This window comes from Chlamydotis macqueenii, chromosome 1 (genome assembly GCF_036417535.1).
Source record: "Chlamydotis macqueenii isolate bChlMac1 chromosome 1, bChlMac1.mat, whole genome shotgun sequence".
Classification (NCBI taxonomy): domain Eukaryota; kingdom Metazoa; phylum Chordata; class Aves; order Otidiformes; family Otididae; genus Chlamydotis; species Chlamydotis macqueenii.
The window spans coordinates 126,545,515-126,565,512 of NC_141556.1; the positions used below are offsets into that span (position 1 = coordinate 126,545,515).

Here is a 19,998-nt window from a genome sequence, read left to right on the forward strand (position 1 = left end):
AGGGATTCTTCCTTTCCAGGTGTGGGACTTTGCTGCTGTTGGTCACAGAGAGACAAAATTTACAATAGCTTTCTAATTTGGGCTACATTTTCAATAAGCCAACAAGCAGTCAACTGAGAAACAAGTGGAGTAGAGCAGGACTGTGCCATCACACGGCAGTTTTCTCCAGTCTGAAAGTTCAACTCATATTTTCAAATCTGCAGGTTGTGTTCTGAAAGCAGTTAAATAACTTTTTGCTGCAAGAGTTGTGCTTGCGATGCACGTAACACACTATAACGTAGAATGGTTTCACGAAGCTCAGTGTGACTGAGGACAGTGACTTTGGTCTGTCAAATAAGTTAAAAATTGTATGTTATGGAAAGATGAGTAATAAAAATAACTACTTGTAATTCCATCATCCAGTAATAGTTCACACATTTTGATAAAAATATTTTTGGTAAGATAAAGATTTTGTTTAGGAAAGATTAGAGAATTTCTAAAGATGGCAAGTATAAGTGAAGGATTCATAATGGCTTTCTGGACAGGTCATTTTGGAGCTATCAAAATACTTTGTTTAGGCAAAACTGAAGTATTTTCTGTTTAATTGTCCAGAGAATTCTCCATTGAATAACTGAAGATTTAATAATCTCTTCTGTTCTGTTTAATTTACTCCATTTGAGGGAGCTTAGCAAGAACATCTGTCAGAGCAGTTTTCAAAGTGCTTGTAGTGGAAAATACAAGCTTTTAAGAAACCAGACAGTAGAAATTTTGAGCTTCCAAACAACTCTAATAAAAATGCAACCGGAGGCCCAAATTTTAACAGACAGTACATTATGTAAATATAATATATATATTATATTATATTATAATTTTTATTCTGGCTTGAGATATAGCCTCATGAAAATCAGCTAAGAGTGTACAGGGCAGATATTTCTGCATGTTGTTTTATTTCATGTATAAATTATTATTTCTTTGTTTTACAGTTTACATAAAACCCTAATGGATCTGCAGAATCAGCAGTTAGCCCAGTTAGCTGACTGGCTGACCAAAACAGAGGAAAGGACAAAGAAAATCGATTCAGAGCCCTTAGGTCCAGATCTAGAGGACCTAAAGCGTCAAGTAGAAGAGCATAAGGTATGCTATTGTGTGCTTCCAAAGGCATAAAAAAAAAAAAAAAGAGGTTTTGCCAATTTAAAAGCTATACTCCTGCCATTAGAACATAGCAAAGTAATATAGAATCTTGCTTTAATATTGATGTTTTGTACAATTAACAAGCTTTTGTAGAGTTATTTTATCACAACCCTGACTTTTATCCTGATATAAAGAATATAAAATACTTCTTTATTAAATATAAACAGTATACTAGAATATGCGAGACAACCATAACTTCCTTTCATTACACAGTTCAATAAGAATATATCAGGCTTCTTATTACCTGTGTTTTCTTCTTTTTGCATGTTGCTTTTTTTATTCCTTGCATGCTGTAGTAGCATTGATACAGTAGTCATAATTACATTGCATACTTTTATTAGGACTCCTGGGACTCAGAATATGTAACTGTACAGCACTATGAAATAGACTCTAGTTTCTAACTGTAGAAAATACTTTTTGGTAATGTATTCAATTAATGAAAAATAACAAAGTAAGAAATGGAGTGTAAGAGAGAATGTGACCAAACTTCTTCCATATTCTGTAAGGATAATTCTTTAATTGGGAAAAATAAGAATTAAAAAGAGAGACACTGTATAATTTGTGTAATAGCCTTTTTTTTTCATTTCCTGAATTAAATTATTAATTTCAGTTTTAAAATATATTTATATATGTATCCATGACACACAGTGATGATGGTAGGAAGAGACAGAAAAGCATAGAAAACAAAAATGGTTTGTGGGGTCATGGAGATTTCCTGTAATAACTTGTTAATGTTTCTACATCAGTGGTTCAAAGCAGTTCAGTTCTATGGTTAAACTTGAGAGATTTTAACATTTGATGCTTGATGGCCTGTGTCAGTGCTAATCTAGGTTCTAGAGGGTAGTTCATTAAAAAAAAAAACAACATTTCAAACTGAAACCAGCTTTTACAATTTTTCTTAAACAAGAGATTAAAAGCTGCAAAAGACCACATGATCCACTTCTGTGTTAAAGGTGATTTTTCTGCATTCTGATTAAGGAGTGCTACTGAAGAAGAATACAAATTCTGTGCCTACTGCTGCTAGTTGTGCTATCTATGCTTGCCCTGTGAGGAGACAATGCCTTTTAGTGTGTGGGTTTGCTAGCTAAGCATATATTCTAACATTAGATTTTCTTTTTTTAAAAAAGACAGCAGGTAATTATGAAATGGCTATTAGAGAGAGTAACTTGAAAAATTTTCAATACGAGTACTAAGACTTCAATAACTTTGTTCCTATTTCTGTGCATTTTGTATTTGAATACTAACATAAAATGTAACCCTTTTATGTATGCAATCTCTTGATGCTGTTTCTTTCTAGTATTGAGAAAAATGGGTATTTAGCTTGTATTTGAATATTCTGAGTTAAGACATGCAGAAGTCTGCCTCTGCCACATATTAGTTCTTCTTTTTTGGTGTGATGAGTCAGTCAACATTATTTATTTGTGTGCATTATTTTTCAAATCTATTTTCTGTACAAGAGACAATTTAGTAAGGTGGAAAGAAAATGTTTTTGGTTTAACTTCTACGAAAATTGTATTAATGTATAGTTTGTCTTACATGTGAGTCAAAGAACATGATGTTTTCCATTCTTTCACGTATTCTGTGAAAGTTTCAGATAATTTTATTATATATTGTATGCAGCAAAGTTACCTTATATAACAAGGATTAAAACAATGTAATTTTAATAACACAGTTATTGATTAATCATTAAATAAGCAAATAAAAAAGGAAAAAAAACAACACCCCTCATATTTTTTTAGTCTCACATGACTCTGAACATCTTAGAAACAGCATTGTAAAATTTGATGGCAGGAACCAGAAGTTGGAAGATATAAAAAGCAAAGATCATTTCAAAATAAACAGACTTAAGCAGAGGATGATAGGTTTGGTTTGTTGTCATCCTATCTCCCTCTCCTCTTTACCTTTATCATTTTGACTTTCCCTCGTTATCTGTTCATTAGTAACTACTTTTCACTCCTATTTATTTCATGTTAGGTATCCTCCTTTGACTTACAACTTTCAACCATCTGATTTCTTTTGTTCAACTTCTTTCTCAATGATGTCTCAAAATGTTGGCCTTGAGTTCTTGTGACTATCACTTCAGTTTCCCTTCTGCATCCTAGAAGAAAATTATCAGTAGTTCAGTGACGTGTATTGGGAGTGGCACACATCATTGAGACCAGAGAAAGCACACAACATTCTTTCCAGCATGCTACTTAGCTCAGTAGTATATAAGGTTAATATCTTGATAGTACAAATAATGTTCTGAGTGTACTGAAATAGAGGTGAACTCTAGAAGATTTTATGTCTTTAGCAAGGTACAGTGGTCTGGTAAGAAATCTGTCATAGTCAAAATATTTTGGAGGAGTTGTCAAACATTTCAGTAAAGAACTATTGGTCTTTGCAGCAGTATTTTACGCGTTTTGTCTACTGTTGCAAGTGTCTCTTCTTCATAATTTTGTAAGGGGAGAAAGTGTCTTTTCAGTAAAAATCTGAGGACTATTGAGCTGTGTAAGCAGAATACAATATTAGAAATTTTATAATTAAGCAAAAATATGTTTTAAATTGAAGTTATTTTATTATTCCACATTATTATTATACCATTTATAGTTAGTAGAATTTATAGTTTCATTAATATTCTAAAAAAGTCTAGGCTGTTAGGTATTTGTACTTCTTCTGGAAGTCTTGAGTCTTTTTATTATTTATGAAAACTAGGAAAAGTTGTTAGTGTTAGGCTTTTTCAGTACTTCAAATTAATTGCAAGGGTAAAATGAGGCATTTTGTAACTGTTCAAATATCAGGAGTGAATTTGTCTTTGGGTACTTGAATACCCTAAGTAGGTATTTTAATTCCCTTTGAACTAGATGATATTGGAGTTGCATACGTTGTTACCTGATAGATAGGAATCAAACAAACTGTAGAGTTTTATGAGTTTCTGTTGTTGCTATCCCCATGCCTTACCATCTATATGCATCTTACATTTTAAGTCCCTGAAAATTTGCTATCTGTACAAGGTCAGAAAAACTTGTTAGAAACTTTAGTTTAAATTATTTGAACAGAGCATGCTCTAGTCTTGAGACTGCCCTCAGTAAATTCCTGTTTCAACAAGCTCCTGTATCCGAATGATTGTCACCAGTGAATTTCATGGTAAAAATAGATACTTGGATTATAAAGAACAGCCCTTTAGCTCAGGGCAAATGGAATCTGTCTGAGTATTAGAAAATGACTCAGCTTTCTGGTTTAATCCGTTCCCTGACTTCTCAAGTCTTTCACACTGTGTGAGAGACTCCCACTTCCAAAGTGCTGTCCAGTCCTGCACTTGCAGAGCATTGCTAACTCTGATTTTGTTTTCAAATGCCATCTCTCAAATATCCACTAATCAGGAAATAAAAGTCACCTTCCTCCTGGCTGTAGGCTTTCAGAGCAATGTATTTATTGTCGTATAGCTGACTGAAGGGATTGAACCAGGGGGAAGAAAGCTGTGTTATATGGTCTGATCCATGAGTGCTCTGCCTCCTCTTCCTTTATCAAGTGTTGGGTCATAAAATGTTGAGAAGTCTGAATTCCAGGGATCGATCTAACAATTTGGTGTACTTCACAGTCCTTGAGAATTGCTTTATAGTCTAGCTTTCTGAAGCAAATGGTAATCATAGGTGTGAAAGTCAGAAAAAGGAGAGTTCTTATAAATATATTGGCTCAAAGGCTATGATCATGACGGCATTAAAACTCTGAAATGTGTTAGAGTAAGGAATTTCTGCCTTAAAAACAAAGTAGTCTGTGAATTCCTTTCCTATTGCCTATAGCCACATTATATTTAATTTTTTAGTTTTCAAATAAACGTAAGATGTTTTACCAAAGATATTTAAAATGCATCCCTTTATCTTCAGCAAGGGGTTGTTCTTCATATCTAAGTGAATTACTCTACTTGAAAAAGCAGCAGAAAAATTGGTATGGTGAAATTCGACATAGTTTGTAACACAGTCAAAGTTTCTGTTGTGACAAGTCATATGTGGTTAGCTATGTTGTTTTTCAGATTGTGACTATCATACTATATGTGTACTAATCACTAGAACACACTCTGCTGAAGTATTGAGAACACAATCCAGGACTTTGGTTTCCCGTATTCTTCTGCTGGTTTGAAGCTAGTTAAAGATACCTTAAACATGTGTCAGGCAGGATGTCATCCTGGATACCTTGGGGTTATTTTTCAGCGGAGTGGGATGAGGGGTTCTTTCAAGGACAACACAGAACTCGGTAATATGAAACAGTGGTTAACTGTTGTGAGTTAAAAACATACATTTGCTTGTTAATATACTCCTATAAGGCTGGAGATAGATAGGTAAGAAAAATCATTAAAAGAAATTTAATATTGCCTTCTCTGTGGCTTGATGTTTCAGTACCAACACTTCTTTAGCTCCTCCTCTTTCCATCTTTGTTGCCTTTTTTCCCAGTTCTGGCTAGGATAGAGTTAATTTTAGCAGGAATTGTGGGAGGGGACACAGCTGGGATAGCTTATAAATTAGCCAACAGCTGTGATGCCTTACTGAAATTAGCCAAAGGGGTATTTGATACCATGTGACATCATGCTCAGTATATAAAGTGAGGGTGGCAGCAAGGGGATTTTTTGCTACTTGGGAGCAAGCTGGGTGTCAGGATTCACTGTGAGCTATTTTACTGTGGATCATGTGCTTAGTATATTCTGTTATTGTGTTGGAGTTTTTTTCTCCTCTGTTTTGTCTTCCTTCATTGCTCTGTTAAACTGTTTTTATCCCAAGCCACAAGTTTTGCCTTTCTTTTTCTCCTGATTCTCCTCCTCAACCCACTGAGGGGAGTGAGGAGGGAAGAATGAGTCAGTGGCTGCATGATATTTTAGCTGCTGAGTGGGGCTAAACTGTGACAGTCCTTTTTGGAGCCCAATGTGCAGCTGTTTCCACCCCTGGGGAAGTTGATTCCAGGTGTACTGGGCACCTCTCTGAGTGAAAGCAAACTATGGCTGGGATTCTGCTGCCAAAGGGATGGAGAAAAACTCATTAGCGATATCAGCTGTGGCATACCACTTGGATGCCCTTGACTCCAATTCATATTGAAGTTCTAGCATATCTGGCATGGCAGTACTCCATGGTGATGTGACTTCATTAAGGCCTCAGTATTCCACTGTTAATCTCCATTCTCTGTTAGATTTTCGTACTGGCCATATGGGACTGTTAGAGGGTGCGTGAGTGTTTTTCTGTTCACCCCTTGGCTCTCCAGTTGATGAATCAGTTTATGGATGGGAATCAGGGAGTCTCAGTTGGTGTGATATTGCCACTGGTGCACTGTTGTGATAGTGATCAGCACCTGTTGTTCATCAGCTCTCAGCAACTCAACAACTGAAGGGTCCTCTGAGAGACCAGTCAAGGTGGACAGCTGTTTAATGTCATCCGTCTCCAAGACAGCTATACCAGAAGCCCACCGATACCCTTTTGCATCCCTGAAATGCCCTCTACTGAGATAGTCTTTGCCAAGGATGCACGGAACATCTGGGCCATTCACAATGGAGTGCTTTTACTATTCATTCCCAGTGAGGCTCACTTCAGCCTCCAGTACAGTTGCCTGTTAGGATCTCTCTGTCACTCCAGAAATACAGATGGATTCTGATGCTTTATAGCTTGATGGCATTAGGGTACACTGTGCACTGGTGTCTACAGAGCCTTGTACTCCTGTGGGTCTGATGGTCCAGGCCATCAAACCCACACAGTCCAGTAAACTTGGTTGTCCCTTTCCTCCACCTGGCTGGAGGAGGGGCCCCTCTAGTCCTGGTCATAGTATTCAATATTAATTTATTGTAAATACGAATCAGAAGTCCCTTCCATAGGATCAGAGGTAAGATCAGCCCTTTTACTCTGTCTAGAGAACTGCCCATTGGAGACTGGAGCAGTGATTTTCCTGAAAGAACTTCCATTTGCAATTGTTCTTCCTCAGAACCTACATACTTATGTCTCTAGGGCTGAGGTAGGTTTCCGGTCACACTTGCTTGTGTCCTCTTCTTGGTCAGGCAGGGTAAACCACAAGGAACCTCACTGCATGTACCATCTCTCCTGTGCAGGGTAACGTTTGCTCCTAATAGCTGAGATACTGGTCTGTACGGGTAGGGAGTAGGACCTATCCTCTTTGAATTGCTGTAACAACTCCTGAGGCAATTTCTCCACAGCCAAGACACAGGCTGGTACGGGAAGCTTCCTGTGAAAATTAAGCCAGAACCAGACACCTGTCCTCTTGCTGCATCTCAGCAAAGGAAGGAGCAAATAAGTCTGACTGCTCAGTTCTCTAGTGCCTGACAGGAGCTGAGTTGGTTTTGTTAACAAACTATAGCAAAGTAGGGATTCCATCTTTCACGGCAAATGAGAAGGGGAAAAAAAAAAAAAAAAAAGTAAGAGGAGACACTGAAACCTGCCAAGGAGGTGTTACTGTGGTGTTACAGTACCTCACAATACCTCAGATTTTTTTTTTTTTGTGATGTAAGTTAAGTGTACAGTGAATATACTGTAAACCGTTATCTGAAGAGTTAGGATGTATAGACTTCCATTGTACTTCTCTGTGCGCTGTGAGGAGGGCGGGAACAGTTGATTCGATGCATTACATGAAGCCTGGGAAATTGGGGGCGGGGGGAATCAGAGAGATGTGAGAAGTTGTAGAAATTTGGCAAGGTTAGTAATTATTCAAATACCAATTTGGGCAGATTTGAGAGAAGCTTCTTCACATTTAGCAGTTTAGAATTTCTCAGCAAAAGATTGTCATCCGTTTTACAGGAACTGGGTACCAAAGCTAAAAGGGCAAGAAAGTTCTTCCTCAGACATTCATAAATCATGAAGTGCCTCTCTCACTTTGTTTCCTTGTTTCTGCAATAAGTGAAACAAGGGTGCTGCATGTGTTTCTTAATCTTAAGTAATTTCCTGAGTATTTTGATCCTATTTTATTAATGTTGTAGGAGTGCTAAGCTGAAGATAGGATGTGATTGTTTAATGAAAAATATATAATTTTAATATTTTGATAACTTTTGCAAAATTAAAATATTTTAATGAGATAATATGAAGTACAAAATATAATCCAGTGGCTATTAAAAATTTGCAGGCTATTTGATATGTGTATATGCTATACCTGAAGTCAGCTATATCAACTCAGCAAATGCTTTCTCAAGTCAAATTTTTAGTCTGAAATATTATATCAAGAGTTAGGATTCGTGTGTGAGTAACAGTAAGCTATTTCTGTGAAAGGCATGGAAATCTCCCCAATATGCTTCTATTAGCATATAAATGCTAAGGTAACTAAATTTAAATTACTTGGTATTGAGAGCAATAGGAGCATAAGGTTCTTGTAGTTGGTTAGTCATGCTTGTTAATCAGTCAGTGAGACTCCAACACAGCACTTTCTTCATTTGGAACACATTTTCTAACACATATGCTTTTATTACAGGCCTTTCAAGAAGATTTGGAACAGGAACAGGTGAAGGTGAATTCTCTAACCCATATGGTAGTGGTGGTGGATGAAAACAGTGGAGACAGAGCTACTGCTGCACTGGAGCAGCAGCTTCAGGTAACAATTAAACTTCTGTCTCTCAGAGAAAAAGCTATCAGTGGCATTAAGTGTTAATAAGGTTGAAGAACTACTAGTAGCATTCGGTGTAACTCAGGAAATATTTCTGAGGATGTTCTTAAATATTTCTGTAGGATGTGGCTTTTGCATAGATGGATAAATGCATGTATTAAAAAAAAAAAAACACAACTATCTGAGAACAACTTTCTCGTGTTTTTTTTTTTTATTCCTTCAGTGTCAACCTGTTTTATCTATGCCAGGACAAGTGTTTGTCTTTTATTTCTTAACTGTACTTCATTACTCCTGATAGAAGTAACATGATTCTCTGTTGTGCTTGAGGAGAAGGATATTGCATGTAAAAATCTACACAGTTCACCAGAGTATGAGTTATTGAGAATGGGAAATTTTTCTTCTGATGGGAAACTTTTTTTATATATGTGGTATATTTTAGTGTTATAGTAACATAAAGTGTTATTATCCACTGGCAAGTGCTTAAAGGCACATTCATTTTAAATAACGCCAAGTATGTGTGTCTTTTAATGGCAATATGGTCCCACAAAATTGAAGTAGGACTTTTTTAAAATAAGCAAAACCAAATTGTGAAATTGTACAGTATCATATTTGTGTAGACAAATAATGGGTATCAAGGTAAGCTATTTTTTTCTAAAAATATTTTTTTTGTCATCATTTTTTTTCGAATTAGTTTCTCATGGATGTGTTTCCTAGGAAATTAAGGGATCATGTCAGTCTGTCCTTAGTATCATTTCTCTGTTTCAGTGTGTATCCTCTTCAGTATACATGTTTTTTACAATGGTTTGTAATTTAGGATTCTTATGACAAGGCTTCCTGGAGTACTAGAACTGGGAGAACTTAGCAGCAACATACTTGCAATCCAAACCTGTTCTAAATTGTGTTTTGACCCGAAGTCTAAACAATCAACATAAAAAAATTTCCATATATTCAATTTTCTAAATATAATTACTTGAGTATCTTTAAAAGAATGACACATTGGGGATACGTTTTTATAAAGTTAGCAGCCAAGATGTTCTAAAAATTTTTCAAACATCAGCTTTTATTATGAGAAAGTTCAGTATTTCACTGGTATTTTTAAAAAGTTGCTCTTACTGTATTATTTATGTTGCAATGCTCTTACTGTAACTTCTGAATGAATTTAAATTAATAATTAGTTTTGAGATACATTGATTGAAATCAAGGAAGTGGCTCCTGTGTTGGTGGTCAGATCTCCAGGGTCACTGCTCAAGAAGTATGGCAGTACTACAACCAAGATTCCTTCTGTTTTACTCTTTCAGCAGGAAGAAAGTAATCTTCTTTCATTTTGCTTCATTGCACAAGAAAATAAAAAAGTTTCTGGTTTTTGAATCATTAAAACCCAAGGTTTCTCAGGAGAGGCTATCAATATGTTCAGATGGAAGGTATAGCTATAGCGCAGACAGATATGTGTACAATCTTGAATCTAGCTAATTTGGGTACTAAAACCAGTAAATAGGTAATTAATCCAGAATTTAGAGCAGGTAGTACATATTTGGCTAAGATGCTGAGCGCTGCCACTTGAAAAATAAATCTGTTTTCTTTACTGCAGCTTCTTAGTCACTTAGAGAGCAGAACCCAGCCAAGGTAACAATGCAGCCTCTACTGATTTCTCAATTATTGCTTCCTTTTAAATTCTTCTTAAGTGTCAGAATTGTGGTGTCCTCAAGACAGTCTTAACCTTCCAGAATTTCTTGCCAGCTCCTTGTATTATGTTCAGTGGAACAGTGTCAAGTGCTTTGCACAGGTCCAGGTAGATGACATCAGTTGCTCGTTCCTTGTCCACCGATGCTATAACCCTGTAATAGAAAGCCACCAAACTGGTCAGGCATGATTTGCCCTTAGTGAAGCCATGCTGACTGTAAACAAGCACTCCCTTATTTTTCGTGTGCCTTAGCAGGGTTTCCAGAAGAATGTGCTCCATGACCTTGCCACGCACAGGGGTGAGGCTGACCGGCCTGTAGTTCCATGGGTCTTCCTTGTTTCCCTTTTTAAAAATGAGGATTATGTTTCCCCTTTTCCAGTCAGTGGGAACTTCATCAGGCTGCCATGGTTTCTCAAATATGACGGACGGTGGCTTTGCAACTTCATCTGCCAGTTCCTTCAGGACCTGCGGATGCATCTCATGAGGTCACATGGACTTGTGCGCCTTCAAGAAATAAAACTGTTGGATTTAGGATGTTTGGAATGTGTGCAAATTTTCATACTTTTATGCCCAGAAGAACTGAATTACAACAGTCCACCTACTATCCTAGTAAAATGTTACATCTCCCTTTTTGGAGTGTACAGAAACATTGTTTAAATTTTGTTTTATCTTATTTTATTTTTTTCATGTCACTTGCAAACTGGATATAAGCATGGGAGATATGATGTGTTGGTTGGCACACCATTAGAGCATTTTACAAAAAGCACAATGGAGCAAAGTTCAAAGCTTGATTATGTATTTGCCAGTCTGACTTTCAAAAGTAGAAAAAAATAAGAGCATGCACTGTTAGACAAAAGAGCTTAATAAGGCTGCCTGAGATACTAGTCAGGATCAGATTTGGAAGAAAGTGAACAGAAATTGCTATGTAGTTGTCAAGGCTGCATTTTCCAAACAGATGCAGTTCAGTTATGCCTTCCTTTTTTTGAAAGGATTGAGACGATGATTCCTGAAATAATTTCTTACATATAAATATGTATTTATATAATTATATATTTATGCATATATCTGTATAAAACAACTTTAAAAGCCATTAAAATGTCATTTGAAGATTTTAAAACTCTCCACAGGGATGACAAAAATTTATACCGGCTTCAAATGAATGTTGTAGAAGCTCTTAAGATTTATTGCATATACTAAAAAAAAACAAAACAAAAAAAACCAAAAAACAAACAACCATAACCTAAAACTGTTTAAGAGACAGTTAACAACATAGAAGCCAAAAGTGTCCCCTGTAATAAATAAGCCATAGAAAACTTAACCTTGCTTGGAAAAGTAAGAGTAAACACAATTACAATGTTTTTCTTACAAGTAGTCGTTTCCCTAAGGTAGTCTCAGAGATTGCAGCTAGCCTAGGTGAGTGTGAGTGTTAAAACTACTTTTACATAACATTGATTACTTGACATATCAGTGTGTGACATGTTGTGAGGTTCATTCTATTCATGCTGCTGCTAAGAACTGACTACTTACACTTGTGACTCCTAGATCCCATTAGGCTCAATCCAGAGCCTTACCAAAAAAGGCTGCTGCTGCGTATGGCTCGAATCTGTAGTTAGTGCTGCAAAATCAGAGGACTATACTAGCCAATCAGTAGTCTGACTCTTTTTTTCTCAGGAAGTGTGGGAAATTGTCTTCAGCCCAGAGAAATGGCTGGATGACATACAGAAGCCAAGACATTTGGGAGTTTTATCTCTAATTATACCCAACAGACAATAGGTCCCTTAAATACTATTGTGGGCTAGCTCAAATTAGAGCCCTCCCTGGGCTTCAGGGGTCAGGGTCTGTGCTGGAAAGAGATCTGCATTAGATGTATCAAATGCTTCTTGATGGCCTTTTCCCCTGCCGAGGGAAAGGAGCCGAGAGTGTAATTTACACTGGCTGTTATATATTCATATTATTCAGGGTACTATCCTTTGATTGAAGCTGATGTATGGGTAGTTCTTGTAAAAATATGTCAAAATAAGTGAGGAATGTTAAAGGACTACGCACACTGCTTACTGCTACATGGGAGAAATTCTGTGAATGTGCTAAATATTTCTTTAAAAAAATATTTTACATGTAGATAAAACTGTATTTCTACTATTTTTCAGTACTTTAATTGGATACTCTTACTTTATTAGAAAAGCATCTTTCAAAAAACTCTTTTTTTAGCTGCAGGCTTGAAGCGTATTATTTCACTTCTTATACTCTGGTGTTCCCAAGTGTTGTGTTTGTTTTACTTGTATTCTCCTGTTCTCATGTTTCCTTGCTTTGACCTTTTTGCAGACTAGGAGTGTTTTATCTTCTGCTTTTTGTAGTCATAAAGAATATGCTTTGAGTTATCTCAATTAAAAAAATTTTTTTTTACATGCAAATTTATCTGAGAATTCTAACCAGGGTTGTAAAAGAGGCATTTCAAGGGAGAAGGAGGGCATTTTACTTTTTAGTATGGATTCAGTCAGTTTCTCTAGAGACTTGTTTTCCCAGAGGTTAGGAACAAAACCCTTGGTGCAGTCTGAGTTTTTGGGCATCCAATGGGCTATTTGGAGCATCAACTATTATTTTGATGTTAATAATGAGGTAAAGTTGAGCACCATTTGATTTAGTAGTCAATGTCTACTTTATAAATAGACCGTCCTGACATGGTATTTCTGACTTGAATCTTTGTGTCTTAAACCAGTTCAACCAAACAGTGTATCCTAGTGTCATGGTTGTTATGATGCACTTTTATCAGTGCAGTTACGTAGTCATTTTACTTATTTTATTAAAATAAAATGTCTTGACAAACTATTAAGACAAAAAAAATCATTGGTCTGATATAAAAAGTAGCATAGACATAAAGATAGAAAACTAGTTTGAGGCTTAGTCTATGATTAGCATAACAGATTTAAGCAGTCAAAGACAATATACTAACACATATAAAGAAATTAACTAACTGAGAACATACGTGACAGTACACCTATGCATGTGCTTGTTGCTATTGCTGTGGCAGATATCAAGGAAAATGATGGTTGTATACCAATGGCCAGGACATTCAGTATGTGTGTTTGCCTGACAGTGGGTGGTTATGTATGGTATGTATTCATAAGGAACTGTGGTGAATTGCAGGTGGTGGTAGGAATGGAGCCATGTAAGTGTAGATTTAATGATCCTAGGACTGAGTCTATAGCTCACACCAGGGTGAACTTTGTAGGTATTCCTACTTCAAGTATCTAATATGGTGCTGTATTGTATGGGGTGGTATACTTCAAATTCAGTTTGGTTTGCTTTTTATTTTAATAGAGAATATTTAGAGTGTTTTCATTGAAAAGAGTTTAGAAAAATAAATATTTGTATTAATTAACTAGTATTTGAGAAGTTATTATAAAGAAAAGAAAAATATAATCCATTTAAATATTATTTTTCAATTTATCTCAACATTTTCCATGCCATGGAATTATTATATTTGTAATTGATTAATGATTATTTAATATTAATTATTATTAAATTAATAATAGATAGTTTGTTATTTGTTTGTGTAGATTAGTCTATGTTTCCATGAACTCCAAGGTTTCCTCTGCATCCATGCGTGTATATATAAGTATATATCCGTTACCTAAGTCCCTTTGCAAGGTGAGGATGTAAGAGCTTACATAATACATGGTGTTGCACACTTTAAAAATGGAATTTTGTTTAGAAAAATGTAAAGTCTATGAAAATACATTTTTTTTTAGAGATCCTGTTTGAACAAAATATTTTTCTTGTCAAAGACCTTGTATTTGGCTTGTATGTGAATTCAAAATCTCAGGCAAGTGCAAACACTTGGTTAAGTTTGTGCAGTATAATTTATTCTGATCTACACCTGCATTACCAATTGAGATATGTCTGGTCATGAAAAGATTTTTCTAAAAATATTAATTTAAATCAGAGGTGCCAAAACCTTTGCAGCCTAACTTTGGAATTATTTATGAATACTTCAGTAAAAACTGAAGTGTATTTTTAAGATGCAAGATTAGTATCCATAAACTTCAGTGTAAATCAGGCACCAAACCAACCAAATGTGATTCGCCTCACCATCTGTATATATAAAATTTTAGAAATTAAGAGATTTTTCTCCTATGATAGTGGAAAGAAAGAGCATATAGGAAAAAATAAGTACTTAGGCTTGGACCTTGATAAAGAATAACAAGAAGCTACTTCTTATTACTTCATTGAATCATGTACAGTGTTTTGGAGTAGTTAACTAATAATAATTATTCTAAATTGTGGGAATTACTAGGAAAGACAGTCTCAGGTTAGGGTTCAGATTAGAAGCATCTGAGCTATGAGAAAGGATATGCTTACGATTTTTGAACTAGTAATTGGCAAGCAAAGCAGTCAAGGTGAAAAAAAAAGTTTAATTGAATATAAAAAGCTGAACTGAGTACTACATACTGCAGATCTGCTGGCTTATCTTCTGGATTTAGAGAAAAAGGAAGATAGAGAGGGTGAGACTGTCTTGAGCTAAACTGGAAATATAATCAGATTCAGGAAAAATGAAACTAAATGTAATTAATCTTTTTCATATAGTTTTATTATAACTGGTGGTAAGATCCATTTCAGTGTGACATGAAACACCTTTTACGGGCTTAAGACAGTAAAAAGTTAATTATGAAAGTGTTTTCTTGGAAATTTGTAATGCCATAGAAAAACCAATTGCCTTGTTTTTAAAAAATGGAAACAAATGCAAACTTCTGTTGTGTATTTCTTTATTTCTAGCACTTTGGAAACCGGTGGGCAGCCATCTGCAGATGGACAGAAGACCGATGGGTCCTTCTGCAGGATATTCTTCGGAAATGGCAGCACTTTGCAGAAGAGCAGGCGAGTACTTTTAGCAGTTATAAGTTGGAATGTTCTTCAAAAAATTGCACTAGGAAAGGCCTGACTGAAGCCTTTTAATTCTCTTCTCTCAAATTGTATTTCAGTGCCTTTTTGATGCATGGCTTACTGAGAAAGAGGATGCTGTGAGCAAAATTCATACAACTGGCTTTAAAGATCAAAATGAAATTATGACCAATCTACGTAAATTAACTGTATGTATTCTTCATTCTCCTGTTTTATGCTCAAATTTCTCCTTTGTGAGTCTGAGTGCAGGTGGCTTTATCCCACTCTCAGAAAATACGTTTTAACAGAACAGCTGTTTGTGAATGGATGTTGTATCACGTGGGTGGAATGGGTTGGTCCATGGCCTTGCTTATAGAGGAAACAATAGGTACAGATATTTTCTCTGGTGATCTTTTCAGTCTAAAGTTTATAACTGAACTAGCATATATATACTTTTGTACTGAAAGTTTATTTATTGATACTATTGACATATTTATTAGAATCATAGAATAACCTTCAACTAGATGAGGTTGCTCAGAGCCCCATCCAACTTGGCCTTGAATGTTTCCAGGGATGGGGCATCTCCTACCTCTCTGGGCAACCTGTGCTAGTGTTTCAACACCCTGATTGTAAAAAAATTATCCCTTGTGTCTAGTCTAAATCTACCCTCTTTTCATTTAAAACCATGATGCCTTACCCTATCACAACAGGCTCTGCTGAAAAGTTTATCCTCATCTTTCTTATAAGCCCCGTTTATGTACTGGAAGACCTCTATACATTTTCCTCAGAGCCTTCTCTTCTCCAGGCTGAACAGCCCCAACTGTCTCAGTCTGTCCCCATAGGAGAGGTGCTAGAGCCATCTTATCATCTTCGTGGCCCTCCTCTGGACTCCCTCTAACAGGTGCACGTCCTTTTTATTTTGGGGGCTCCAAAGCTGGATACAGTACTCCAGGTGGGGTCTCACAAGAGCAGAATAGAGGGGGACAATCACCTCCCTCACCCTTCTGGCCATGCTTCTTTTGATGCAGCCCAGGATGGGGTTGGTTTTCTGGGCTGTGAGCCCACATTGTCAGTGTATGTCCCGCTTTTCATCCACCAGTAGACCCAAGTCCTTCTCCTCAGGGCTGTTCTCAATCCCTTCTTCCTCCAGGCTGTATCGATACTGGAGATGGCCCTGACCCATGTGTAGGACCTTGCACTTGGCCATGTTGAACCTCATGAGGTTTGCATTGGCCCACTTCTCAACCTTATCCAGTTCCCTCTGGATGGCATCTTGTCTCTCCAGAGTGTCAATCACACCACATAGCTTGGTGTCGTCGGTGAATTTGCGGAGGGTGCACTCGATCCTGCTGTCTGTGTCATTGATTAAGATGTTAAATAATACTGATCACAATATGAACCCGAGGGATACCACTTGTCACTGATCTCTATCTGGACATTGAGCCGTTGACCTCTGTATGTGACCATCCAGCCAATTCCTCATCCACCAAACACTCCATCCATTAAATCCATATCGCTCCAATTTAGAGAGAAGGACATTGTGGGTACTGTATCCAAGGCTTTAGAGAAGTCCAGATAGACAACATCTGTAGCTCTTCCCTTGTCCACTGATGTAGTCACTCCATCATAGAAGGCCACTTGGTTGGACAGGCAGGACTTGGCCTTGGTGAAGCCATGCTGGCTGTGTCAAACCTCCCATAGCACAGCTTCTAGGAGAATCTGTTCCATGATCTTCCCAGGCACAGAGGTGAAGCTGACAGGTTGGTAGTTCCCAGGGTTCTCCTTTCTACCGTTTTGAAAAATAAGTGGAATTTTCCCTTTTTTCAGTCAGCAGGGACTTCACCTGTCTTCCATGACTTTTCAAATATCATGGAGAGTGTCTTGGCAAGTACATCAGCCAATTCCCTCAGGTCTCTGGGATGCATCTCATCAGGTCCCATAGACCTTTGTATGTTTAAGTTCCTCAGGTGCTCATGAACCTCATCTTCTTTTACAGTGGGAGTGACTGTGCTCCCCCAGTCTCCATCTTGCAGTCCATCCACTTGAGAGGTGTGGGAAGAGAGGTTGCCTTTTCCCCTCAATAACTCTTTATGGATTAATAAAAACATATATTTAGAAGCACTTATTTGGATAGTGATTAAAGACTACTTAATCTTAAGTCACTGTCTTTGTAAAGGAAAGGAAGTCTTCATGTACTCAGTTGTCTCAGTGTATATGCTTCTTGGAAATTCTAGTAATCTAATGTGCAAGCAGTCTTGAAGTTGACTTCAAGCCAGGCTTTTATTAATGCATAATTAATTAGAGCAACTCAGGATGCTTTACAGTACCTTCATGAAGAAAAACTTATGGCATGAAAATCGAATTTATTCAATAAATTAGTACCTGAGAATTTCAGCAAGTTGCTGGAGGAGATAGGAACTGGGGGTTGAAATGTTTGTCACAAGTTGTGAATTAGCAAGCCATTAATGGTTTGAAAGCGTTAAGGGTAAGATCAGTCTGGGTACCTTTTAGAATTGCTTAGAAATGTGACGTGAAGAAGGGAATACTTTCCTTTAATAGTATTTTCATAAATTTGGATAATGAAATAAACACACACTCTTATGAAGTTAATTGTGTTGCCAGCTTAAATTGTTAAGCATTACTCTCATGAAAGCATTGATGGTCATTCGTGAAACTGAATGTTTGAACACCAGAGTTAATAAAGAGATTCTTCCATTCCCCAGAACCTCAACAAGAATCATATCATCCTTGAAAGAACAGGCAGAATTTATTAATAGAAACTTAATCTTTTTTACACATTAATAACTTCGATATGTCTAGAAACAGCAGATCCATAATGCATTAGTTGAGATACCTAAATGTTGGTGGTATGCTGGAGAAACACTGCCTCTTTAGTCTCTTTGATTTGTAGCAGAAAGGTATTTTCTACTTCTAGAATTCCTCTTTTGAGTTTTAGACCAAGCAGCAGTCATCTCCAAATTCCAGTGAATGTGTATTTTTACCTTAACACAATGCCAAATTGTCAGGAGTTTTGTGGATGAAGCTTTACTATTTTAAGCTCCTCTGAATCATGAAGAACTTGTATTAATACATTACCCACATGAAAATTCTTGCCAGGGAATATATTCTTTGAGTCTGGGACTGGCTCTTAGAAGTAGGGAAAAATAGGATCATAGTATCCTGACCCTGACTTGCAAATCATGCCTGTCTTTTGGTGTAAGTTATTTTGACCATAGAGATGTGTTTGGATGTAGTAAAGGAGAAGCTGTCGTGAAAAATCACCTTTATAATTAGGCCAACTTGTTCCAGAATTGTAAAGGTGAGTCTGTGAGGCAATAAACATACATTCTTTCACTAATATCAAAACTTTTGTATTCTTAACAAATGGTAGCTCAGTCCTCAGCTGTCTAATTGTTTTCAGTAGGAAATTACAGTATTAGTTTATCCTGTTAGATCTTAAGAATTTTAGGTTTGATATAATGGTATAGCATAAAAGGTTCCAGCCTATTTTTCCTGTCTCTCTTATATGCACAGCTTGGCAAGATTAAAGTCTTGGTTTTTAGCCAGATTTCAGTCTCTTAAGCCTGAAGGAGATTTCTGAAGGTATTTTATTAAACCATTTAGCATTATTAATGTTCATTTGAAATTCTACAACCCTTCTTACAAGATCCTAAGCCTTCTAAAGTGCCTGAAGTGAAATGGGTCTGTTGATATCCTGTTCACAGAATGAAACAAAAATATTGACTCTTACATCACATTAATCATTACATCACATAGCAACAAATAGAAGGCAAAATAAGGAAGAGCAGCTGGTAGTTTTCATGCATATTTGCAGTTTAGGATACTTTAGAAAAATATCAGAATTTAGCTACTACTTGCTGATGCAGGAATACATCAGTGTCTTCTCCACAGTAATTTTATCTTATGTTTCTCAAGTGGGAGAAAATACACTGTTAATTTTAGTTTAGACAGAATTTCAGATATTAAGCACTATTACTGCTTAAAAGTAACCTTTCTTTTACCAACATTTGTTAAATTGGTAGTTGGTATACATATATTTTCAGACAGTAATAAAGATTTTGAGTAAGCAGAAGGATTGAGATTTTTCCTGAACCTAAATCTCCATACATGGATTCCTGGTTTAGGACTGCTGGAAGATTTTTGCAGCTCAAATTCTGATTATTAGACTTAGTATTAAAAAGTATGTGTTTCCCCAAAATTTAATCCTTTTTAATAATTTGACTGCAGGCTCACCATTATTAACAAATATTGATTCTCTGTGGATTCTTTCTTAGATGTGATTCTCCCAAACTGGGAGAAGGAGCCAGTTAAAACAAAATAAATAAAAATAGGTAAATTAAACTTTGATATTTCATTTGGTGTCAGAATACTCTAATGTATAGAAGTTGAGATGTGCTCTGGGCAGTGGAAGACAAAATATTTTGAAATCTGTCTGACGTAGGAGAGATTCAGGATGTCCCAAAGATTATGGTTCTGTAGTGGATTAGCCTTGGCTGGCTGTGAGGTGTCACTCTCTCCCTCCCCTTCCACAGCAAGGCAGGGGCAGAGAATAAGATGAAATAAAATAAAATTAAAAGCTCATTGGTCGAGATGAGGACAGGAAGATCACCCACCAATTACTGTCACAGGCAAAACAGACTTGACTTGGGCAGATTAGTTTAATTTATTGCCTTCTTCCTGGGCTC

General features: G+C 36.5%; 1 protein-coding gene across 11 annotated transcripts in view; it reads left to right on the forward strand.

Annotated features, from left to right (window-relative positions):
- Positions 1 to 19,998, forward strand: part of DMD (dystrophin) — a 1,302,935-nt gene that overhangs the window by 504,412 nt on the left and 778,525 nt on the right. For all 11 annotated transcript variants that reach the window (XM_086766697.1, XM_086766715.1, XM_086766672.1 and 8 more), the window contains 4 exons: positions 963 to 1,113; positions 8,602 to 8,721; positions 15,188 to 15,289; positions 15,394 to 15,501. In XM_086766697.1, coding sequence (XP_086622823.1) covers positions 963 to 1,113; positions 8,602 to 8,721; positions 15,188 to 15,289; positions 15,394 to 15,501 — 481 coding nt within the window. The remainder of the gene's footprint in view (positions 1 to 962; positions 1,114 to 8,601; positions 8,722 to 15,187; positions 15,290 to 15,393; positions 15,502 to 19,998) is intronic.